The sequence below is a fragment of the Ciconia boyciana genome, chromosome 1 (genome assembly GCF_034638445.1).
Source record: "Ciconia boyciana chromosome 1, ASM3463844v1, whole genome shotgun sequence".
NCBI classification, from domain to species: Eukaryota; Metazoa; Chordata; class Aves; order Ciconiiformes; family Ciconiidae; genus Ciconia; species Ciconia boyciana.
Window position 1 is genome coordinate 137,858,563 of NC_132934.1, and position 25,643 is coordinate 137,884,205.

The following is a 25,643-nucleotide window of genomic DNA, read 5'->3' on the forward strand; positions in this document are numbered from 1 at the left end:
AAATCTGGGAGGAATGTGTTGAGTTTTGCATTACAAGTAAGTGTTTTAATGGAAGTTTTCTGAACTAGGAAAGATTACAGAGTGATTAATGCAGTAGTCCGTGAGCCTTGAGTCCCATTTTGTCCCAGTGCTTTTAAAATCTGTGTCTGTCTTGACAGAGCAGAGGATGCTGAAGGCCAGAGGTTTTAATGACAATCAAGACAAGAATTATATTTCAATTAATTTCTCCTGAATGTGTTGTCAGATATCTAGGAACTCAGTTCTCACTGAATTCCTATTTCCAGAGCTAAAGTGTTTAAAACTCTCTAAAGAGACATCCTTCAAGTCTGTAGAAGAAAACCCAATGATACAGAAAGGGCTTCTCTCCCTATGTTGTCAAAGCTCCCACCTCCCATTATATGCACACTTAGCAATCTCAAAAATACGAATCGAGCACAAACAAGATGTTTTAGACAGTCAAAATCACACATTTACACAGCAGCCACTGTGAACTTTATTAAGAAAAGAAGTGTTTGCCAGTTAAACTGCCATCACTTTATTGAGTTCTCTGCTTACTCGTAGAAAATCAGTTCTTTTATAATGGCTCTGGAAATCATTTATTGCCAGGTAAATGTTGAATCACTGACAACGTATGCTCTCCTTGGAACTCTGGCAGCCTTACCATGAAAAGAGCTATATACACCTTTGCAAAATGCAAAGTAAGCAACACACCTTTCATTCAAGCAACAAAGTCATTCTTGAGGCAGATCTCATGCTAGCCAAACAGCAAAACCACCTTTACATTAAGCCGCCTTTTCTATCATGACAGTTCCACAAAATGAAGTGCAATTTGTGAGGAAAAAAATCCGTAAGGTACCAGTTACACATTCTCTTCATGTAACTGTGTAGTCAAGTCTTATTTCTCAGGCTGGAGAGGTTGAGCTAAAATGAAACACAGCATGATGATCTATCTTCATGAAAATGTCCTGTTGCTAATGCATCTGCTTTTGCCTCCTTTCCTCTTTAATAGTCCTATGCAGTCCTATGCATTAGAAGTCAGAACAAGGCTTCTTCATTCCTCTGGAGTCAGAGTGATATTCAATCCTCTAAGCAACTCACAACGCAGTCTATACACATCTCTGAAAAGAAGTTCTCCATTCCTAGGTAATCCAACCATCACAGAAGATATTTCCCTATTTCTTCAACTCCAGAAGTTGTTTTAATTCCTTTTTCACCTTCATCTTGTAGCCACGTGGCAAAATAGCACTGTCATGGGCTACATATAGTAGGATTTAATCTTTATTAATAGCTTCAGTAGATTGCCCGAGGATTTTTAGTACTGTAGTAGGCTTCACATGCAGCTACATAAGCAGATTCTGGGAAGAAATCATCATGGTATTCTGCTAAAAACCTGAGAAGAAAGCACACACAAAAAAAAACAGAACATGAAACATTTAAGATAAAAGCTATTTTCAAATTAATTTTTAAGCTCAGCAAAACCACAGCCTGGGAATTAAGAATTACTACACTTTGAAATTTGGCATACAAAAGGCTTGCCCTATTTTTACAAGTTTTACATAGTGAGAAACAGCCTTCCCCTCTCATTCTCAAATGCAAATAGCATTAAAAAAATTTGCTCATGCTCAATTAAAAAAAAACAAAAAAACCCCAAAAGTTGAAGTCACACTCAGAAAAGAATGCAAAGAACTACCACAGACAAAAAAAAAAAAAGATCTTTCTGCAACTTGTCAGTCACCTGCTCAGCATACTATTTTCATCTATGCCAAAACCAGGATTTTCAGTTATCACTATGTCAGTATCTTACAGAAACGGCCAGTAACCAGTAAGTCAAACCATATCTTTTAAGGTACATAAAGCTATGATTTCTTCTTTCATGTGCCTGTGCATTTAGGATCTCCACCACTCATGAGTATCCAATTCAAATATGGCTCTCAAAGACAAATGTGCATCCTCCCTCCTTTATTGGATGCGGGGGGAAACACAGTGACAAAGGCTGAGGAAAAGGCTGAGGTACTTAATGCCTTCTTTGCCTCAGTCTTTAACAGTACGACCAGTTGTTCTCCGGGTACCCAGCCCCCTGAGCTGGAAGACAGGGGCAGGGAGCAGAATGAAGCCCCCATAAGCCAAAGGGAAATGGTTAGTGCCTGCTGCACCCCTTAGACACACACAAGTCTATGGGGACAGGTGGGATCCACCCGAGGGTACTGAGGGAGCTGGCAGAAGTGCTCACCAAGCCACTTTCAATCCTTTATCAGCAGTCCTGGCTATCTGGGGAGGTCCCAGTTGATTGGAGGTTAGCAAATGTGATACCCATCTACAAGAAGAGCCAGAAAGAGGAACCGGGGAACTGCAGGCCTGTCAGTCTGACCTTGGTGCTGCGGAACGTTATGGAGCAGATCATCCTGAGTGCCATGACACGGCACGTACGGGACAACCAGGTGATCAGGCCCAGCCAGCATGGGTTTAGGAAAGGCAGGTCCTGCTTGACCAACCTGATCTCCTTCTGTGACAAGCTGACCCGCTTAGTGGATGAGGGAGAGGCTGTGGATGTTGTCTACCTAAACATTAGTAAAGCCTTTGACACCGTTTCCCACAGCATTCTCCTCGAGAAACTGGCTGCTCATGGCTTGGATGGGCATACGCTTTGCTGAGTGAAAAACTGGCTGGATGGCCGGGCCCAAAGAGTGGTGGTGAATGGAGTTAAATCCCGTTGGCAGCTGCTCACAAGTGGTGTTCCCCAGGGCTCAGTACTGGGATCAGTTCTGTTTAATATCTTTATCAACAATCTCGACTAGGGCATCGAGTGCACCCTCAGTAAGTTGCAGATGACACCAAGTTGTGCAGGAGTGTTGATCTGCTGGAGGGTAGGAAGGCTCTACAGAGGGACCTGGACAGGCTGGATTGATGGGCTGAGGCCAATTGTATGAGATTCAACAAGGCCAAGTGCCAGGTCCTGCACTTGGGTCACAACAACCCCATGCAATGCTACAGGCTTGGGGAAGAGTGGCTGGAAAGCTGCCTGGCAGAAAAGGACCTGGGGGTGTTGGTTGACAGCCGGCTGGATATAAGCCAGCAGTGTGCCCAGGTGGCCAAGAAAGGCAATAGCATCCTGGCTTGTATCAGGAATAGCGTGGCCAGCAGGACTAGGGAAGTGATCGTCCCCCTGTACTGGGCACTGGTGAGGCCACACCTCGAATACTGTGTTCAGTTTTGGGCCCCTCACTACAAGAGAGACATGGAGGTGCTGGAGCGTGTCCAGAGAAGGGCAACAAAGCTGGTGAAGGGTCTAGAGCACAAGTCTTCTGAGGAGCGGCTGAGGGAACTGGGGTGGTTTAGCCTGGAGAAAAGGAGGCTGAGGGGAGACCTTATCGCTCTCTACAACTACCTGAAAGGAGGTTGTAGCCAGGTGGGTGTCAGTCTCTTCTCCCAAGTCACAAGCAATAGGACGACAGGAAATGGCCTCAAGTTGCGCCAGGGGAGGTTTAGACTGGATATTAGGAAAAATTTATTCACTGAAAGGGTTGTCAAGCATCGGAACAGGCTGCCCAGTGAAGTGGTTCAGTTCCCATCCCTGGAGGTATGCAAAAGACGTGTAGATGTGGTGCTTAGGGACAGGGTTTAGTGGTGGACTTGGCAGTGCTATGTTAACAGTTGGACTCGATGATCTTAAAGGACTTTTCCAGCCTAAACAATTCTATGATTCTATGATCCTTTGCAAATCCAGTTCCCTAATTTCAGATTTCTGCAAGCTGGTCTTCACATATTACTCAAACAGCTAAGCACCCAATATTTTATCATGTCTTCCTGCTCTGCTAACATACAACTCCTTCTTTGGTTTAGGACTGAAAACGAAAATAAACAGTGCTGCTACTAACACTAGTAACAAACAGCTAAAATGACTATAAGCTCTCTGCTCTTTCCTTTTTATACAAAGATACCGGGTATACAAATGGGGGGAAAAGGGGAAAACGGTTCTTGCACCCCAAAGTACACAAACAAGCTGTACTTTAGGAAAAAATAACACAGACCTTCAAAAATACCTGGATATTAAAGATCAGCATCAATAAACATGGCAAAATGCTAGCTACAGGTTCTCTTTGAGTTATAGTAGTAAGCAACGGAAACAACAGGAAACTGCCATTTGCAGAATCTGGTTTCTCTGAAGAACCACTGGCTAGGGAAATTACTTCACTATTGGAAGCTAAAAGTATCAGTTTTGCATAACCAATACTCTGGACATAGAAAGTCCCAATTAAAAAAAGTACAGGTGAATGCAATTAAAACCAGAGTGTTTCTTCAACCTCACTCACAGCTACAGTGCCTGAACTGGGCATGTCCTTTGATCTTAAGAAAGCCAAAGCATCAAAGAATGCTGACAAGATTCTCTATATAAGGCAATCTAAATTTAATCAGGAATATATTAATTGCTGAGAGCTCATACAGAAAGTTTACAGCACAAAAATGCAGATAAATGAAAAAAGGTTGATTTTCCCCCCCACGCACACACAATCCTTGTACTCAAATATGGGCAAACAAGTGCTAAACTGGAGGAATAACTGGTTACATCCTACTAATTCTAGGAAAAGCAGTGAGAAATACAAGCTTTTTTAGAATAAATCAATCCTTCAATGTGTCACCATTTATTTAGAAGGGACTTTGTCAACTTCCTCTCTACTTGCTTATCTCATAGGAATTCTGTAATTAACAGTATAGAGGGACCTAGGATCTTTTCTGATGTAAAATGTTTCAGGTTTAGGAAATGCAAGTGAACTGGCTGGACAACCAATACACTTCCAGGAGATCAAACAGCAGCTTGTTGTTGGTTTTAAACATTACCCAAGGAATTGAGCAGAAAAGGCTCCATTACATGACCTGTAACAGTATCTAATCAAGCATGTAATTTCTGGCAATATTCAGCTGGGCAGGTACTGCCAAAAGGGAGAAAGATCTCTTGTATTTAAAGCAAGGATCCAAGTAGCGCTGCCACAGACTGACACCACATAAGCTATCATAATAAATGTTTAAGAGCTAAGTAAATTTAAAGTTCCACACAGTCTTCATTCACACAATCCTAAGTGCATTAAATATTTTAGCATACTTTTTACTTATAAGTATTCATGCTGTGCTAGTTTCTCATCGGGTCCAATAGCAGCTTCCAATAGCAGTGAAATATTTTCCCAAAAGAACAAAAGACAGTCGCAATCAATGCAACAAACTACTAAGCAGTGAATCCAAATTAGTTAAACTTTGGCAAAAGAATGAACCAGAAAAAAATAGTTTTATTCTTTTCTTGAACTAAAAAGAAAAATAGGACAGATCTAGATTAAAACCACCAATATTTGATTAATACACTGTTTGAGCCCCACTACTTAGTGATTTACTAGCCCTTGTCATTAAAACCATTCACAAGCTACTTTTCTAGGCTTACCAGGCCATAAATTGCTCTAATACTTTATAAAATGCTTTGTTTCATGAAACAGAGATACCCCTTAGAAAATAATCCAAAGAAACACAAAAACAATTCACACAATCAGATCCTCCTAATCTTCACTGAAACACATCATTCATTTGCAGTATGCATACACACCTTACTCTAGGAAAACCACTACAAAAGAGTACTGAAATTATAGCAGCTTAGAAGGTAATAAAATACCCGAGTCATCAACTGCTACAACCTCTGACTGTAGTTAGCTACAAATCACCTTCTGGAATATGTGGGGTTGGTATGAAGTGAATATGTGGTAAGGCCTAAAATTTAACTGACTTGAGTCTAACTTTTAACATACTTAGATTGCACAAGATTAAGACGAGTCACAAATAGAACTTAATTAGTAATTCTTCATTAACACACATTAATGACTTCGAGAGATAAACAAACTACAGGGGCTAATCAAATTCTTAGTGTCATTGGATAACATTCCATAAAACACAGTACCAAGTGCTAGATCGTATGAGGAAGTATGTTTTAAAAGAACATAAATAAAACAAAGGAACCTTCAGAGGACATTGGGTAGCTGACAGTTCCAAGAATTTTAAGGGCAAGTAAGGGGAAACAGGTTCATTTTCTCTTACAAATTTCCTGACTTTTGCTTAAGATCATCAGTCATAAATGCCAGTTTGGTGCAAGCTAACGTGACAGCTGGTAAAGATGAGAAATTTTAGCTGCGATGCTTGTGGCAGAGCTACAACTCAAAAGAAAAAAAAAAGCAGGCAGAATGCATGCAGTCAAGTGTATATCTCTCTGTTCTTAATGTAACAGTTGTGAAAAGCAAAATACCCCAGAGCTAGCAAATACAAATTACTTTCTGCAGAGAAGCGGGAGGAAACAGGCAAAAGAACGCAAGGTCAGCTTCTGTCCCAATCCCTTGTATATCTGTATACAAAGAGCAGTGACCCTTCTGAAGCTACTTTCTATTCAAACTACATTGTAGTGCAGAAAGCTGGCACAGAAATATTAGGAGTCTCATAAGACTTAGCTACTGAATATTTCACTAATGCTTTGCTTTTTGGAAAAGCTGAAATAGCACAAAGATCAATTACACTGGCACCTGTAAGTCATGAGTCGAGATTTAAAAAGAGAGGGAGCTGTACTTAGCAAGCAGAGACAATGTTCAGCTACAGATCAGAAAGCACATTGCTATTTAGCTATTCAGAAATTGTTTCATTACTTTTAACTTACAAATCTGATAAATTCAGTCACCTGCCGCATTATTGCCTTTTTCATTTTCATACTTTTTAGAGTTCATATGCGTACACCTACACAGTGAAACTGCTTACGAGTAACAGAGTTTTGAGATGCACAGTCCACACAAACATCCTGATGTAAGACTGCACACTTTTTTTCTCATAATGAGCATCCACAAAAAGAATGCTTCACACTCATGCTCAGAACACAGAGGTAACGTGGCACAATGCAGCTATTTCCCTATCACAGGTTCCTAGAAAAGCAACACTTCAGAAAGGAGTAGAGGGGATGGAGACAAGGGAAACAGACATGCTTTAAGTTGTTTAATTTAGGTTTTATCCTATCTTGAAGAATTCCTATGTTCTGATATTCAAGTGTGGCAGTCTGCAAGCAAGCTTACCTCAGGTGACTCCAAGCAATAGCCTCACAAATATACTACCATCTGGCTGAGAGTTATGCAGGCAGATCTACCAAAAAGAGGCATACGACTACAGTTATCTACATTAAAAGGCCACTTGCATATATATGTGTGTATATATATATATATATATATATATATATATATATGTTAGGAACACTTCAGAGCATCATCTGGTATAGAAAACATCCTTGTCTTGGCAGCATCAACACAACCTATTACCTGAAGAGTCTCTACACTAAGAAAAACATTATTCTAAACATCAGCTACCATCACACGAATAAACTCAGGAACAGCCTGAAAAGTGTGAAAATTACAAAGAAAGGAAGACCTTAATAATTATAAGGACAACCACAGTCATAAAGGTATAAGAATACAGAGTTAAAAGGAAAAGTTTCCAGGAAGGTGACATCTTACACACTTTCACTACAGAGTTCTAGAATGTAAGCAGATGCTTTGATGAAATCAGCGGCCTGGGCTAGATGCTGTTTGAAAGACAACTGTAATGATCGATAGATCATTAAAGGAATTTGCTTAAAGAGCATGATGGGTCCTAATTCTTTGAGTCACCTCATCAAAAGAAATGTCGTTTGCAGATTAAGAAGCTATCTCCTCTCCAAAACTACTATTCAAATGCAGGAGTTGAAAGCTAAAAGGCTTCGTTTCACACAGAAGCATACGCCACCACCTGCACCCCACCCCCTCCAATTGATAGGCATGTCTCCATCTGGAAGGCTGTTCAGGACAAAAGCTTGCCAACACAAAGTTCATCATAACCCCAATGCAGTCAACAGAACAAGTGAAGTGAAAAGTTTCAGATGTTTATTCTGATATCCAGTGTCTCAAGAACCATGCCAAAGGAACAAACCGGCTTGTTTTGTTGACTGGACTCTTGTCACTCATCCACATACAGAAACCGAGATCATCTTCCTTGGCCTTTGAAGGGCAAGTGCAAAGAACTCTGAAGATGCCAAGCTGCCAACAGAACACTTCCGGTAATCAGGCTGAGTGAATGAAAATTAAAAGTGGTAACTTCTAGCAGACCTTTTGGGAAAACAGTCCTCCAAAAGCTCATTGCAGGAGTCCTTAGCTGGTCTTGAGGATGAAGACCCACTATGGGCAAGGCCAGCACAGATCCCAGAATCAATTCCTAGAGCTGCCTTCTAAAAAAGCTACCATAGCACACACAAAGTATTTTGGGCGACGTCTCACTTCAGATGCATGATCCAAACCTCTGCTATTATGATTAGGAATATACTCAGTCAAATACCCAGGCACCTGATGATTTGGTAAGCAGAAGGAAGACAAGCAACCCACACGGTGCAGTTTCAGGAAGTATTTTTGGCAAAGTAATCAAACCTTAGTCAAGAACAGTAAGCACACACGAGCAGGTTCCGCAGACCAACCAGACAACAAAAACCTACTGAAAATAAGAACCTGTACAATACCAGGTACTCACTGACTAAGAAGCATTCAACATAAAGGTGCCAAAAGTTTGAGAGGGCCCAAAATGGCAGTTACCTTTCTACCCATTCAATGAACACAGCAAAGCCCAAATACAATGGTAGTAACGCCCTAAAATAAGGCATATACATTCACTGTGCAAGTAGAATTCCTTCATTTCAAAGTGCTTCAAAACTTTTTAAAAAAAGTTCCTTTACCTGTTTGTGCCTCTAAACCCACACCTGTGCGTTTACACTCAGAACCTTGATTTTCTCACATTTAGGTTCCAATTCCATAAAGTTTTTCTAGTATGTTGTAATTGCTATGCTGCACACGTATTTGTTGTCAAGTAACCGGTTAATCCCAAAATTGAGAGGCAAATAGAAAAGCCCCAATCAATATAAGAAACAGTAGCAGCATTGCATTCTTTGTGACCTTCCAAAAAGTGATTTTTGCCATCTTGCAACATTATTAAGTCACAATGAGCAGGAACTCTATCACAAGCAACTTCACCTAAATATAGATGTTTTCTATTCCATTCACCATGTGCAATGCTTCATTTTTTCATTCTCAGAAAGCCACTAATAACCTCTCATTAATTGCACATTAGCACAGACTAGTGGCCATAATTCACCACTGCAATTACATATAATAAAATTACTACACTCAAAAAATGTTGTGCTATCAAAACCAGAGATCTATTTCTTAAGGTTACTTCAAACAACTTGTCATCTTTCTATATACACATTTTATTATCACAGCCCTCTAACTTGGTCACATTCTGATTTGACTTCCTTCTCATAAAATACTCAACAGTATCAAAATACTTTTCTACCCATGGAGCAGAGAGGCACAATAGATACAAGCAGGTTGTAAAACATCAGGAAAAAAACAAGATCTAAAATGAAAGCGACAACTTACAGGATATACTAAGTTTGAAATATCACTGGGTTTTCAACAAAACCAAAGTCTTTGACCATTAAGAATGTAGTTTTCCATAACCTGAAATACTACATATTGGCCTCATCTGGAAAAGTGTATTAGAATTTTTAGAAGCATTATTTTAGAAGTATTTCATCACTTACTCATTCTTCTGTATTTCATGAAAGTCAAAGTACCTATGGCTTTCTGAAGTGCTGTACCATTTTGTTCTGCTTTTTTTCCTAAAACGCAAATGACATTGACTGAAATTACCTCAGTGAAGATGGGTCTTGCTATTCTAAAAACAGACATGTTATATTCTCCTAATTTTTAAGTATCTCCTATTGGTCAACAGTCCTGAGAAGTGACCTCTCTGATCCCAAAACAGTTTTACAAGTCAAGGCTGCGTTCAAATCAATGGAAATAGCAAAACAAAACCTGGCACCTTCTTGCCTATCATTTCTTATCACTTAAGCAGCACCTGGAGGCATGTTAGGCACCTCACAATACAGAGAAATCATATAATACAACACATACAGCATTTTATTAAAAATACAGCTGGAATAATGGAATTGGTTAAAAGGCAATACTTACTCTATCTCAAAAACTATTAACAGGCAGGAAGATTTAATCAGGGGTCCTTTGCTAGTAAGATTACCAGTTAGTAGGAACCAGTTACTGTGTTAGCTTCCACTGCTTGGTCCTGAAGACTAAACTGTAAGTGAAATTCAGTGAAACCAACTGGCGAGTTTGTCACTGAAGTCCATTTCAGACTGTTATTCTTCTTCAAGTATTACAAATTATTTCAGACCTAAGTAATTTGAAGGGAAGACTCAGAGTTTTGTAGTTAATTTGAGAAACTAATTTTCTTTAATTATGCAAATTCTGTAATTGAGAAATCAACTGTCATGTTCTCCATGAAGAAATGTTCATTATGCATACTTGTAGAAAACTGCACTAAGCACAAAGGGTACAGAATCTACTTAATATGAAACTCAAAAAGATGTATTTCATACATCCCTTAAAAATATATGTTGTCTGTGAAACTGAAATCAATCTTGTCTAGCAGCAATCTGAGGGTATGACTGGAAAATATTACCCATGTAGCATCTCAAACTGTATTTAATGCATCTATCAAGTACTGAGTAAACTCAATAAAACAAGCTTCCAGACAAAGTGTTATATTAAATAAGTCTCAGTTCCTCAGCCCACATGAGATTAATAGTACAAATGTTAAATTAAACTGTAAATTTTAGCCATAAAAATCATAATTCAAAATTAAATCAGTATCTGTGCCAGAACTAAATCAGTTGTGTACCACATGAAAGTTTTATTTAAAAATACATAAACTACTTATGCTTGGACTACTCTACCTAGAATTCAAAGAAGATTCAGAAACAGTTTTATTAATGCGAACAGACAGCTTCAATCCCTTGTCTACTATTAGAAAAATACAGAAAAGGAGAGTACTTCAGCTTGTCACTCAAGAGCAATTCACTAAAAGAAATTAGGCAGTCTTAAGTAAACTGCCTGCTATCATCTAATGCATACAGACTGTGTAGGAGAGTTCTTACCTTTCAAAAGGTAAGCCAGAACAGAACTGATAGAAAATATTTTTAAAAAACATCCATTAAACCTTTCATTCCCAAAAAGGAAAAGACAGAATGTGAAAACTGAAGAATAACTAGTACAAGTTGTCACCTCAGCCTCAAGTTTTCTCTTGTGATGAGAAACAGATAATGCTAGATATATGCACAGTATTTCTGTGATAAAAATAAAGTTTGAACAAGTTTCTAGAAAATGTAATTGTTTGACCACTTTCAATGACATATAGGACAAAGAAAGAAATACCCAAATGAAAGACATCCTAAAGACCCATGAATGTGTTGGGGGGGGGGGGGGGGGGGGATCTAATAATTTGCATTGATTTCTGTGTTACCTATTTGAATACATAGTAGCACATCCAGTAAGGAAACTAGTCTAAGAAGAGTATTTATGACAAAGCAACCCATGATCGAATGCTTCCTACAGCAGTACCTGTAACTTGGAAGCTTTTTCAGGAAGGCTCTCAATTTGACCAGTTCTGACAGAGCCATAGAAATCATTATTTCAGCATAGAAAAGAAACCTTGAGAACAGCATCAGCAAAACATACATGACACTGGCTTAGAAAGCACTTGAAAAAATACACAGCCCTCAAATATTTTGTGGTACCAGATACGAGATACCCACACTATGCTTGCCTTGTGGGGCTCATTTTGGTTTAGTTGTAGTCTGGTCTTGAGGACTGAATGTCCCCTAGCCTAGTACACTTCTGGTTAAGTGTTTTCCAAAAGGAATCCAGCTTATGTACTCAGAGCACTCTGCAACACAACACAAAGCATGGTAAGCAGGAACTACCAAAAGATTTGCTTCAAAAGCACAGTTCTATCTGACCTAAAAATGCTGATGTGGAACATCTTCTGATTTTTTTTTTGTTATTTCTATTTATAGATGACTACACATTTCAACAAGATGGTCAGATGGAAAAAATAAGACACACATGGATACTGCCACTATAACTTTCAGTTTAATCACCTCCCTACTTGTATGGGGGGTGGGGGACATGTTTCCTCCTTCCCTCTGTTCAACTCCACCACAGCTCATCCATAGAATGGTTATGAAGAAACTGCATTTAAGATGCTAAGGAGTAGTGAACTGCTCTGACCAACACAGAAGAATCTGAACAGGTAGAGGTCTGGTAAAAACTGATTTGATCCACAGTGAGTTAAGCACCCTAAATGAATATTCACTCCAAGCAAAAACAGGTTTCCAACAACAAGCACTAATGGTGTCCTGCTTAACTTAAAGATATTTTGAATACTAACAAGGATCTCACAAAATAGAGATGTAAAAAGGAATCAGTAAAAAACTTAAAAATTAAATGCTTCAAGAGAAAATTTTTGTATTGTAGAAACTTTGACATTTGAGACATCTTTTATTTTCAATAAACAATTAAAGTAAAAGCAGTTTAAAGCTTTCATCTCCCTGATCTCTAACAGGAGTTTTGATATGCTAGTGCCACATTATGTTAGTTTTCAGTATGTGGCTACTTAAGAGTCTTTGACCATAATTAAGTTAGGAGTTCCACATTTGTTCCAGATGTTTACCATTTACAACACTTTCTCTTGTAAGTTTTCCTCAGCAAATTTATTTTCCACTGTACTGATGCTGCACAACAGTGCCACACTAGATATCTAACTACCACTACAATGTCATGCAGAGATATTAACTAGAGTACCTGACAAACAAAGCTGATCATGGTGCAGGTGTGACCATACTGACTCCAGCCGTGGAGCTAGTGTGGTCAGAAAGAGTTTGGGTACGCCTAAAGCCACTGCATTGCATAACAGAGAAACCTTTCTGTTTAAAGCTCGATTAGGATAGACTTTTATTTAAAAAAAAACTACCATAGTTAAAAACATGTTCTAAACCACAAGTTTCTCCCCTGCTAATATCGATGCAACATCAAAACTCTCAGATTACACTCTCAAAAATAACAATGCAGAGTTTGTATTTCTTCATAAAACATGCTTCTTAACCAAGTCAGACTTGTCATTCTATACATACTAGCAAACAAACTTTTATACTTCAGTTCTCTATCACTGTGTTTATCAAAACTTTGAGTAGAGAGTTCAGGTTCCCTTCAATTTGAATTACAGAATCAAAAATCTTGTATTGATCTTTATTCAAGTTGTTATTATTAAAATCTGGTATTAATTTTATCATAGTCTTGTAGTTATAGAAAATGAACACCTTATTTTACAAACCCTTTGTCATTCCAGGACGCTTAGATCTATGTAACAATGCAAACACTGCTGTGGTACATCATGTCACATTACCTCAGAAACATTTCGAAGTGTTTTACTAAAGCCTTTAGGTTTTTGTCAGGAAAGCACATCTTCCCCAGTATTTCTGGTAGCTTTACTGTAAAAAAGAGAAATAATGTTTATACCTGTTCTTGTAAAAGCAACTTCTAATTACTTGTACCTACTATACAGAAAAGAAGAATACAAAAATTTCTTCTCCCTGCAGCCTCCACTTTTCTTTGCAAGTTACTCAGTGATCTTTCAAAGCCTTACTAAAAAGAAACATGCTGAGAAAGTGAATGCTGCTTGGTTTAATGATGTTTATAGTGTATTGGAAGTAATGCTTGTTTGCTTTTGTTAAATGAAGGCTTGCAGAGCCAGTAAGAGATAACCAAGTTTATGAACAGCTTAAGAGTTTTAAACAGATTAAAATGTACATTTCTCCAAGAAAAAACTAAATGTGATAAAGCCAACAGAAAAATCACACAGATACAGTCACTGGAAAAAAAACAAAACCAAAACCAAAACCAGAAGAAAACAAATAAAGCAATTTTGATTGAGCAGAGAGTTTTGTTTCAGTTTACCAAACATCCGTAGCAAATGTTGAGATCCATAGATATATGAGGGAGGTGGTGGTTGATCACTTGGTGGATAATTCTCTGGCATCAATTTCCAGGACAAAACCTAAACACAAAACATGAAAATGTTGGTTATGAAATCTTTATAGCACCATAAATAATTTAGTCTGTACAGAACGTCAAAATCAAAGATTTAAAAAGTCATACAAACAAAACCGTTTCTTACATAGCCCTACCTCCGAGGTCCACGAAACCTTTAATCATTGAATCTGGGACAGTAACATAAAAATCCGTTACCTCATTCAATTCGTTGTTTCTTCTACCTTCAAAGCCAGTAAAAACCGCACTCCCCTCTTTGCTAGGAGTCAAAGTTATAGGTGAAGATGATCCACTATGGACGGGGGTTTCTTCAAAAGAGAAGGAAAAACAAAACAAAACAAAATCAGAAATAAATGTTATTATCTGTTTTATGGAACTGTAAGCCATTAAACATAACTAAGGCCTGCTGCTAAAATGTTTAAAGTCTTAAACACTGGAAATCAGTCAGTGCTATCCTAAAGTAGGCTCACAGAAAAGCAGCTCCTTGAATTTTGTTGAGAAGTACTGAGAATATTGCTTTGTATTTCTCCCTTTGGTATAAGGCCTGAGAGATAAATAATTGATACAAAAAGTAATGAATTTCCACTTCAATGATTCAGTTCACAGTCCACACAGCATTAAAAAAAGAACAGGACTTAAAATCTTGTTTAGAGCAACAATTTAAAGAGCAAAACCTACTTTTTTCCAGGTGCAAGAAGAGCTTTGGCATAGAAGCTGGGGTCTCAAGATGCCGTCGTTTAGGTTGTGGGGAAGCACTGCTTTCCGATAACCTGTCGCAGTTAGAGCTATGGCGTGTAGAACGTCTCAGCGACTGCAGAATTTCAGGTTCAGCTTTTCGTCTTTTTGGTGTGGCTGGCTCCCCTGTTGTAGGCTGGCTGTCGGTTGACTGAGGCGTTGGTGGATTCAACAGAGGAGGACTTGGGGAAAGCTCCTCCTGATTTCTAGGAAATAAAGGCAGCTTTACAGAAGTGAAGAGATCAGGGCTCTTCCCCCCGGAAGAGATTCTTCTAGTTTCACAGATCTTGTTAAATACTTACTCAGATTAGACAGTCTCCTCCCAATAACTATCAAAGTGATGAAGCCTTTTTAATACTATTTTCCAGGTTTTTAAATTTAAAAAGTTAATGAATACAAATTTACATTTCAGTGTAAATTTTTTTCCCCACAAAGTTGCAGCCTAACTCTACACCAGTCAGTCAAACTCCTTTTGAAGTTAACCAGACAGAAATTCAGAACCTGAATTCAGGCAAACAATTCACAGAAAAGTTCAACATTTTATCAAGACAATTTAAGTCAAAGCCTGTGAGAAATCATCCTATTCTCAACACATAGCCACATTCTATTGCATTTTCCTCAGGAGATAAGCAGTATTAGACTCTGTATACCCAACCTACCTGTTAGTATTTGTTGAGTTTTCTTTGATGGGAAGAAAGAATTTTGATGAAGTCACCTTCTTAAATTGAGCTTGTTCATAAGGATAGAGCAAAATTAATGGAAGTGTGAAGTCAAAGGTTATTCTCAGCCCATCCACCATCTCTTTACATAGCTCAACACTACAGAAGAAAAAAAAAAAAGGATTATGAATTTCAAAGCTGCATGTCAAAATTTTTCAGGGTAGTTGTAGGAAATTCCCTTTTAATACAGATCATTAACATCTTAACTATGATATGCTGACTTCATCACTAAGTAATTATGAGTGATTAAAAGCATATTTCATCTTAAATACAGTGATTGCTGTTGGTAACTTCAAATACAAATTTTAAAAGTCTGCTTAATAAGGTCAAAAAAATCATACAATTGTTCTGTTGTATTAGTATTTACTGCATTAATAAAACCTACTTTACAGAAGATAAAGTTAGTTAATTTTTCATGTAAGCATTATTTTGTTTTTCCAAGTTTACTAGGCTCAAAAAAGAGGCACCTGCCAGAAAAAGTAAACTCAATAGATTGAATGCCTGTCTAAAAGGCATATGCAGAATTTGATCTACAGCTGCTAAGATGCAGTTAAGGCTGTGCTTAAGACATATCCAGTGAACCAACAAAAACAGATACATTTGCATTGGAGATCAGTTTCCAATGGCCTGCTCCTGGTAACCAAAGCACTACATTTAGCGGCTACTAGGAATTTCAGTTTTGGGCTTGTGTAAAAGACTCACAGTGCTAGGTGGTGAGTAGATGCGCTGTTACACGCAGAACCAAGAACACTGAGTCCAGCCCCCCTCCAACACCTCTCACCTCTATGAAGGTATTAATCTCTCACATCTCAAGTGCATATATGTATATGGTAACAGTAATTTGATTCTGACACAATGACCCACATTAGAAATTCCATACCTCGTATTACTGTTCCATACCACCTGCTAAAACTACTGCCTTTTTTTTTTAAAACACTATATATAAATTGGGTCAGGGGACCATCATGTGCAGAAATTCTATCACATCCGAGGTGGTCAATCACCTTCTGTGTTAGAGCAATAAGGGCAATACAATAAAGTTGTCAGCTGAATCTCTCCTACTTAATGGATCACTGAAACAATAAACATTTTCCTTATTAAAGCACCTTCTTTATTGAGGAATTCACTTAAACATACACCTTTAAAAATTATAATGTGCGTACATCCTTCTGTTCATATTTCTGATGTCTCATCTAACTTCTTGTTTAGGAGATTATATTACAAAGAAAAAAAGTATCATTAATCTGTCAAATAATGAATGACATCAATATAAACCAAGACACTCACATAGACCAAAATATTGCAAGGAATAGCATAATTATGCACCACTGAAATAGAACATGGTAACAAAAGTCAAGATTTCTCTTTGATAAAATACAAGATTTCACCCCAGTGTAAACTTAGATAAAGAAGCAGTCTCATCTAATATTGAGAATCTTTAACATAAGAGAAAAAAAAAAAAAAACAAAACACAAAAAACCCACCACACCGCAAATACACAGGGTTAACACACTGTATTTGTAGCATGGTAGAAGAATATACAGCTCAGCTGAGAAAATGGGAACTAAGACGCAATCAATTTTAATAAACAGGATTGTTACTACACACATTGTTTCCCTACATATTGACTCCAGGATTTAAAGACGTTATGTCAATTTAAAAAAAAAAGTCATCTGCACTTGGAGTTCTCTATAAGTGTTTGTATAAAATTTTTATCCTTTATAAATAAAACTGAACAGGGTCAAATTTTAAGCAGGGAATTCTCATATCAGATACTCTCTCAGTGCTCAAAAAATTCTTCATGTAGACAATAGCAACACATTCTTCCAAAACGGCTCACAATATTCACAAGAACTTACATGATAAAAAGGGATATCGATGCTTTTGCATAATGACTTTTCAGATTATAGGGACTCTTTCACTGATAAACAAATTGTCAGTGTTACTGTACTATAGGTATCTGTCAAATACTTTAAGCCCCATAGACAGACATACATCACAGCATAAACTCACAGAAGTGAACAGCCTTGAAATAGAACACAGAATGCAAGGTCATTCTTCTTGTGACAATAGCACTGGACTTAAGATTACTTACTTCTTCTCTGGTGGCACATAATGAAGATTCATATTAGCATGTGGAGTCATCTGATGGTGCCGAGACCTTTCATTGGCTGAAAAAGCAGCATTAATAGCAAAATGTTTCACATATGACTCCAAGATGGTTATTATATTTGTCTGACAAGGAAGCTTCACTAGCTGAAAAAGAAACAACAAATTAATGTCTTACAAAAACAATTAGTAAGTATACCAAGCTAAAACAGGAGTTTTTAATGTACTGACTAGTTTAATAAGTCTCTATTGCACGAAGTTATTTCAGGAGTGATTAATTTGAACCCTTAAACTGCATTTTTGATCAATCCTTTATAAACATCTGGAAAAACAAAAATGGGGTCAGGTTAACAAGACTACTACATTTCCAGATTTAAAAAAACAATCTGCACTCTAAAACACAATTGGGTACTGAAACATATACATTCTTAAATATAATGACAACTCAGTGTTTTAGCTATAGAGAAGCCTGCTCCCTACGCTCTTTTTATTGTTCCTTATACTGTCTAAGCTCACCTTTGCAATAAAGTTCAAAAAAACCAGTTGTTGTTATACGCAAAAACTACTTTTGATGCCCTCCCCACCCCCCTGTGCACATTCATTTCATAGCTTTTATTTCATACCCGTTTTCTTCTATTAATATAGTAACAGTCTTCCTCAAGCTTCTTTTTCAAGACTTCAGGAATTTCTATGCTTATTGCTCTTTCTTCCATGTCCCTTTTTGTGTGAGTGTCTTGTTCTTCTTTCTACGACAGAACAGTGCAAGAAAATGTATTGGTTGTCCTTATGAATATTAGTGAAAAAGAACTTCAGTAATCAGCATACAATATGACAATCAAGTTTTGCCATGCAAAAATATAAGACATATAAAGTATAGTAAATATTTAAGTGGATAGTAGCCTTACTGGAAGCAATTTAACAATACTGCTTTGAAGTCATCTGCGAATTAATTTTTTGAAACTTCTTCTTTTTAATTTAGCATTCGCTTATGTATTTAACACAAAAGAATTTTTTAGGTTTTGCTGCATCAGATCACCCACACTGTAGTAGTTAGATTCCACAGACCTTCAGAACAACTGTTTACGCTGTACTTTCTTTTCGGTAACGTAGAGAAAACAAATGTTTTTTCTTGTAGTCAGTCTTCTACATTTTAATTTAAGACCAGAGTTGGCATGCCCATTTCACAGTAAAATACAAAAGCCAGAAAGATCCTGGTGCTATTAGGATTTGTCCAACCTGCATAGACCAGTAAAAGTGTACAGCACCCACAATTCTGGATAATCTAGTTTGCTATGTTTTCTCCACATAAGCCTTATGTGTAGAAAGAGAGAAAAATAAACAAATGTGTATTTTTAGATTAATATCAGAGAATTCTACAAGAATATGACATCTGTAATTTTCAAAAACTTAACCATAGTAAGCACCAGGAGTAAATAAAATTATGCTTTTAGTTCCAGCTAAATAACCAGCTGTGGCCTGTATTTCATCTACTTCAATTTTTCCAGAGCTTCAAATAGATGTTTAAATTCTATTAAGTTAAGGGGCTCATGAATATACCATTTCTGTCCTCTCTTCTATGTCACTTTCTTCACTTTTTATTTCTTCATCTGTTCCTTCATCACTGTCATCAGAAGAAGAACTACTTATAGCTGTGTAAAAGAGATTTCACATATTTATCTCACATTATTACATTGCAAAGGTTAAGACCAAACAATTTCAGGCCTCAATGCAAAAAAAAAAAAACCACCAAAAAAACCCCAAAAAACCCCAAAACCACCCAAAAAACCCCTCAACAAAAAAAACCACAACTAGCTTGTTATATTTAATGAGGATGAATAATTCTAATTGAATTAAACACACAAGTATTATTTACAGCACACTATAAACTTTTTTAAATATGTAAGACAAGAAGTTTACAGGAAGTATTCTTGCATCCTCTCTAATTGAAAAACACTCACTTTTAAAAAGCTCCCTACATTTCTGAACACTCACAGATCTTTTCAATTTTTATTGAACTTTAGTTCTGAACAGGGGATTAACGTATTAATCATACAATCAGAAGGTCTGGATCTGTGCAGCGACGGTTGCCAGAACATCAGTTAAGTGCCAGACAGTGTTCCTGCTGGTTTTCAAGCCACAAAGAAAACGCTATGAAATGAAAGAGCTGGCTTGAAAGTGAAATCAGCCAGTCAGCTGACAAGAAACAGACCTTTGTGCCAAGTAGACTGGGGAAAAAGAAAATCTTATTGCCCCCTAAAATATGTAGAAACACTAACAGCGAAAGTGTCTTGTTCCTAATACCAAAGAAAACTGAGGGCTTCTTGCATCTAGCAATACTACACTAAACAAAGCAGCATTAAGCTCTCAATCACTGATTAGAATAGTTGAGTGGAAGTGACACAAGGAAAAGCCTCTGGAACACAAGAAGAAAGGAGGTATCTTAACTTAATAGATGCTTAGCATGAAATAGTGCTCACTCTTCATATGACTGCCTCCATATATTTCGAATAGGACTGTGATACTCTCATGTCATCCTAATAACAAGTTACAGCATGCACTGTACCCCTAGCTCAAAAAGTTAAAGGCATCATGCCAGTTAGCAAAGAATGAAACCACGCTCACAGTTTTCGCTACTCTCATCATTTTCTTCAGCAGGAAGGCTTTTTAATACAGAGTCAACACCAGGCAACCTGCAACGTCTCTTCTTTCTTCCCTTTCTTCTCCTATAGAATGTAAAATGGTTCACTGAAATTTGGCTACTATTATTTAATTTGTTTATCCTAGCTAATTACATTACATGCAAATGCACAGGAAATGTATGTTTGAGTTATTTTCATTAATTAACGCTGAAATAACTTGGACAATGCTTATTTGAGAGTGGACACCTTAATGTCTGTACATTACCTCATATTCGTGTTCTCAAGCAGATCCTCAAGCCATGGCCAATCAATATTAGATTATTGACTTTGGCTGAAAAATACTTCAGGTTTTCCTAAGTTATTTTTCACGTACATTTATTTGGGAAGATGTAGATCCAATACAGAGGCATTTTGCAGCAATAGTTAAGAATAACATAGTTAAAGCATTAGTCATTTAGAGTGTTGTTTAATAACAATATGTAGGTATCTACCTTAGTATGGGAAGAGTAGCTTTCTAGAATGCACTGACTGTACTGAGTAGATATCCACCATCTACAGCATGAGCTTAGAGGCCAAGCTCACTTGTGGACACCTAGACATATCTGTTTGAATCTGAAAAGGAATCTCTCATTCATTGTGAGACCAAAAGGATTTCTTACATGCGAGCCACAGCCTTCCGTGCCAATTTACGCTGTAATCTGCGGTTTTCGTCTGTATCACGAAGAACATGATCTTCAGCTGCCCATCTATCCCAGCTAAGGATAGGTCAAAAGAATATTATTAATGGCTATGAATATAGGCCACTCATGATTACTAATGAATTAATATACATTAAATCTAAAAAGCACTCTTTTACTGTCATTCAAAGGCAACATCTGTATCACAAGGTTTGCATCCTTTTGCATTCACATGACTTCAACTCTTGTGTTGCTATCTAAAATCTCTCAAACCTTGACTTAACCCGCGATAGTGTTTGTAGCACCAACACATGCTACAGACCACAGAGACTGCACTCATGTACTGGCCTTGATAACCAAACAATCCAGGCCTAGATTTAACAAAGTATACACTCCTTTCATTAACGGAAACCTAGGAGTCACAAGTATATGCCAAAGACAGATATCCCATAAAGTTTAAACTCATGGCTATCAAACTGATCCACTGAAATTTATGGATACAGACCAATGTATCAACATGAGCAAATATATTAAAGGCATTCACAAAACCAAAAATATTCATGCAAACATGAAAGTCCTTTGATATTGTGTGCAATGCCTTTCTTTGCAGAATAAAATAGAAGAAATGGAAGAACTGAAACTGTGCATACAGGTTCTTACCTTCTGTTCCAACCGTTAAAATGGATCAGATATTCTGGAATCTTTCTGCCTTTGTCATCTTTTCCAACAACAATATCAACAATCTGAAACAAATATTGAATAGCATGTATTAAAAAGCTTGAGAGAAAGTGAGCTTTCCAGTATTTAGGGAATTTATGCACAAAAAAAAATAAATGTTTATTTACAGAAATGAAATATAATTTTGCCAGTGACTATTGATATGAGCAGAAGATATTGATTATACTAAATGGTCAGAAAAAACAGCTTTTTTGTTGAGCACTTTTAAAGTTGGGGACTGCTAACCATCTTTGTCCTGTCCTCAAATCTCCCATGCTTTCAAGACAGACAAAGGGAGATGCAAAACAATGCAGTAACACAATACGGATATGCAGATATACATCTGGGCTACTAACGTTTTATCCTGTGTGCTGTCTCTTCATGCCCTCAAAGCAGAAGACAGAGTTCTATATTATAAACCTCAGAAATGCCACTCTCTTGAACAACACTGAATCTTAGCCACAAAACATTAAAAGGCTTTGTGAATATCTGAGCCTTTGTTTTCTTCCTCTTTCACACATGTAAAATGGGCCCGTCTGAAAGGGCCTGCACCTCAAAAGACATTTCAGGTGGATCATTACGGGCAGCATCAGGACTAGTAATAATAAAGGAATCATTCTGCCTGCACTTGAATGGCTCTTGATAGACCATATATCTCCAGAGGCACCCAGCAGTTAGGCTACAGTAATGTTTTAACTTGGGAGTCCAGAATTTAAGAACTGTTGATGGAGTCAAGGACAGTTATACTGGAGTTCGGGGTATTTGAAAGCAAAGAAGAAAAGGCACTATTATTTTTTGCACTCAGGTTACCTCTAGGGCTGGCAATTAAAGCTGTTGGGGTGGTCAGAACATAGGAATACACCTACAAACAAAAGAGCAGCCCAAAATATTACAGGCAGGTGGAATTCCTGCTCAAAGATGTCTGAAAAACACATCTACACAACTAGCAAACTTGCAGCAAAAAAGTATGAATTTGGTCAGGAATCCAGTTGCTTTTCACCCCTCCATAACAAAACAAAAAAACAGAACTGTTTGCAAGTTAGGTACAGATGACTTAGGATTTAAAAATTTTGTGTCCCACTGATACCCCCAAACAATATTATATTTACATAAAGTTCCACAATTATTATCACTATTCTTAACGCGAGGCCCAAGTGAGTCAGTCACCTCTGACTGCAATACATATGGTCCACCACTCGCTGCTTGCTGTCATACTTCTGTGTATTCTCCTGTACCACCGGTAGCATTTAAACCCTTCTGAAAGGCAGAAGGGTGGGCAGCGAGGGTAGGAGAGCAGGGAGGGGAAATAAATCAAGCTACGCTACAGAAGTGCAGGGATGAAAACAAGATTTCAGAATTCCTTTGCAGGTGTTCAGCCGGGAACGGAAGGCGGGAACCGAGCCCGACACTCCCAGAGCCCCTCGGCGGCTCCGCTCTCTGCCTGACGCGACAGCAAGGCCCCGGCGGGCTGGGCTCCACCGCCTCTTTGTCACCCAGGCAGCGGGACGCCTCCGCCCCGAGGGGGGGAAGGCCCGGAGGCTCGTACAGAGCTGCTTCGCGCACCCCCCACCCCGGGCGGAGGGGCCGGTGCCTGTGGGGGAAGAGAGCCAGGCCCCGCCGGGGGGGCGGGATGACACGCCCGGGGGGCGACGACGGCGGCACAAGGTCGGGGGGAGGAGAGGCCCGGCGGGGACGGACACGGCCTCGCGTTGTCTCCCAGCCCCGTGACGGCGGGCGGCTCCCGCCCCGCCGCCTCTTCTCCTGCTCCCTCTCCTCGGGCAAGCGTCCGCTTCCCGCAGCAAGTGTTGCTGCCGGAGCTGCCTGTCCGTCCCCCCGTCCCGTCCCGTCCCGTCCCCCCGGACCCGCAGCCGCTTCCCCCTCCGCCTCCCGCCCTCCCGGAAGGGGAGCTACCGGGGGCGCGCGCAACGCCCAACGGGCAGCGTCAACGGCAGCAACGGCGGCGGGCCGGGCTCCGCGCCGGCCCCGCCCCCCCGCGCTCCCTCCCGGCCGGCGCGTCTCGCCGCTGCCCCGCGGCGGGGCGAGGCGGGGGGGGGCGGGCAGGGTCGCGCGCGGCGGGTCACCTTGGCATCATAGAGCACTTTGGCCTTGGTGGGGTCGGGCTCGAAGCAGAGAACTCTCTCCCCCCGGTGGAACTTAAATTTCATTCCCCGCGAGGTCATTTGTTCATCATGGCGCAAAGGAGAGGAGCCCCGCCCCCTCCCGCGAGGGAGGCGCCGCGGCCGGCCCCGCCCCGCCCCGCCCCTCGCGGCCCCGGGCGCCTCGGGCGCCTCAGGCGGAGGCGGGCGGGCAGGAGGCAGGGAAGGAGCTGGGGTGCCGCGGCCGGCTTCCCCGGCCCTCCGCGGGTGAGCCGCGGCCGCTGCGAGCCGCGCTGCCCTCCCGTGCCCGCCCCGCCGCCGGTCCCGCGGGGTGCGTGGCACGGGTGGCTGGGAACCGGCCGCGGGAGGGGCGGTGGCGAGGGGACACGTCCCTTCGGGCGGGAGGGCGGCCGGCTCCCTGGGCAAGGGGAGCCTGGGCTGGGTGAGGCGAGAGCTCTCGGCCCTGGCGAGTCACCCGGCTTTGCTGCCCGTGCTGGCGGTCCCCCAGCGCCCCGTGAGCATGGGCCTGCGCTGGGCGGGTGCCCGCCTGCGGAGCGGTGTGCTGGAGAGCCTAAGGGCAGCCCGAGAACAAGGGCAGCGCTTCTCTCCGTTACTGCTTCTCTGAGCATCACCGCACGGTTCCCATTCGTTACCCTGTTTCTCGTGTTCTCCACCAAGCAAAGAACCGCCCTGTACTCTCAAGATGGCTGTTTATACATTGTAACCTCCCTCGAGGTTTGTTTTCCTATTGTTCTGTCAGCCTTCCTGCAAGAAAATAAACTAGAAATAACTAGTGTGTTGGACTAGAAACTCAATTACCTAGAGTTTATCTTTCCAATGTTCAATTTCAAATTCTTTGAGTCTCAAACAGGATGCAAATACTGGAAATAAAATCAATTTGTGTTTTTCTTGCCCATGTACTTTACACCGACTGATGCTTGGAAGGGACTGGGATTCAGTCAGGGGAATACTGCGATTTCCCACACAATGTTATTAGATGCTCCCTCAGGCCATTACAGTTTTGATGCCAGTTATACATTTCTGATTTATACAAGACCATGATAGAGCCAGGAGGCCTGTGCTTAGCCAGCCTTGTAGAAAAACCGGTTGATTTGTGATTATTTAGCATTTCTGAAGTTGATTTTCTGTAAAAGCTGTTCAGGAGGTGGATGACTCTAAACAGAGAAAGGCAACTGCACAACTGAGCATACACTAGTCTGGTGCTAATGGGAAGAGAAGTTTAAATCCTCCTTTCTTCCAGTCTCTGAGGCTGACAGCAAAGCTGGAAACTGGCAGGAATGCCATGGAAGAGAACAGGCAGCTGATAGTGTATTATCAGAACGTTTCTGAAGGGAAAAGGCAATAGGGGATGCCCAGAAAACAAAATTCTGAGAGGATGACTGCTCCCTGGGATAGGATGGACCAAGTACTCAATTTCTTTTGATTCAAAACTTAGGTATTTTTTATAGTGGGGGTGGTGGGAAAAAAACTGCGAACTTGCTGCTAAGACAGGGTGGAGTGAGAGAAGCCAATTGATGGAAGAGAAAGAGTGTGAGAAAATTAAGGAAGTGTTCCTGAAATTGTTCAGAGCTCACTGCTGCTTAGGTTAAGAAACAGGCTCCAAAAATGTATGGATGCAATGTCAGTTGCAGAAAGTGTTACTGAAGTTCCCTGTTTTTAAAGAAAAGGGAAATGGTGCCAGACACTTGCAGAACAAAGCTGCTTCCAAGGGACTACCATGCTTTAAAAAATGGAAAAAAAAAAAGCAGGGGAAGGAGAACAACAAACTTGTGCTTGTGTCCCTGCCTCCAACCTGGTATTAAGAGTACTCACACGAGAGGAGCCTCCCACCATTTCTGCACCAACGGCCTTATGTATTTCTGCGCTGTCTCCTAGATTCCCCCTTTCCCTTCCACCCCACTGGTCTCCACTTGCAGACTCTGCTCCTCGTTCATCTCGT

General features: G+C 39.9%; 1 protein-coding gene across 4 annotated transcripts; it reads right to left on the reverse strand.

Moving 5' to 3' along the window:
• Positions 1 to 457: 457 nt before the first annotated feature.
• On the reverse strand, positions 458 to 23,818 carry MSL3 (MSL complex subunit 3). Of its 4 annotated transcripts, none has more exons than XM_072849484.1 (14): positions 23,669 to 23,818; positions 21,531 to 21,613; positions 20,853 to 20,948; positions 20,177 to 20,277; positions 19,112 to 19,203; positions 18,178 to 18,300; positions 17,541 to 17,701; positions 15,386 to 15,544; positions 14,670 to 14,932; positions 14,190 to 14,299; positions 13,899 to 13,998; positions 13,348 to 13,432; positions 9,632 to 9,709; positions 458 to 1,390 (listed from the first exon to the last, which is right to left on the reverse strand). In XM_072849484.1, the coding sequence occupies exons 1-14, from the start codon at positions 23,765 to 23,767 to the stop codon at positions 1,291 to 1,293; spliced, it is 1,650 nt and encodes a 549-aa protein (XP_072705585.1). In that variant the 5' UTR covers positions 23,768 to 23,818; the 3' UTR covers positions 458 to 1,290. The 4 variants fall into 4 exon arrangements, with proteins under 4 accessions (XP_072705585.1, XP_072705588.1, XP_072705587.1 ...); XM_072849487.1 differs by lacking the exon at positions 23,669 to 23,818 and adding an exon at positions 22,755 to 23,440; XM_072849485.1 differs by lacking the exon at positions 458 to 1,390 and adding an exon at positions 7,980 to 8,107.
• Positions 23,819 to 25,643: the final 1,825 nt, after the last annotated feature.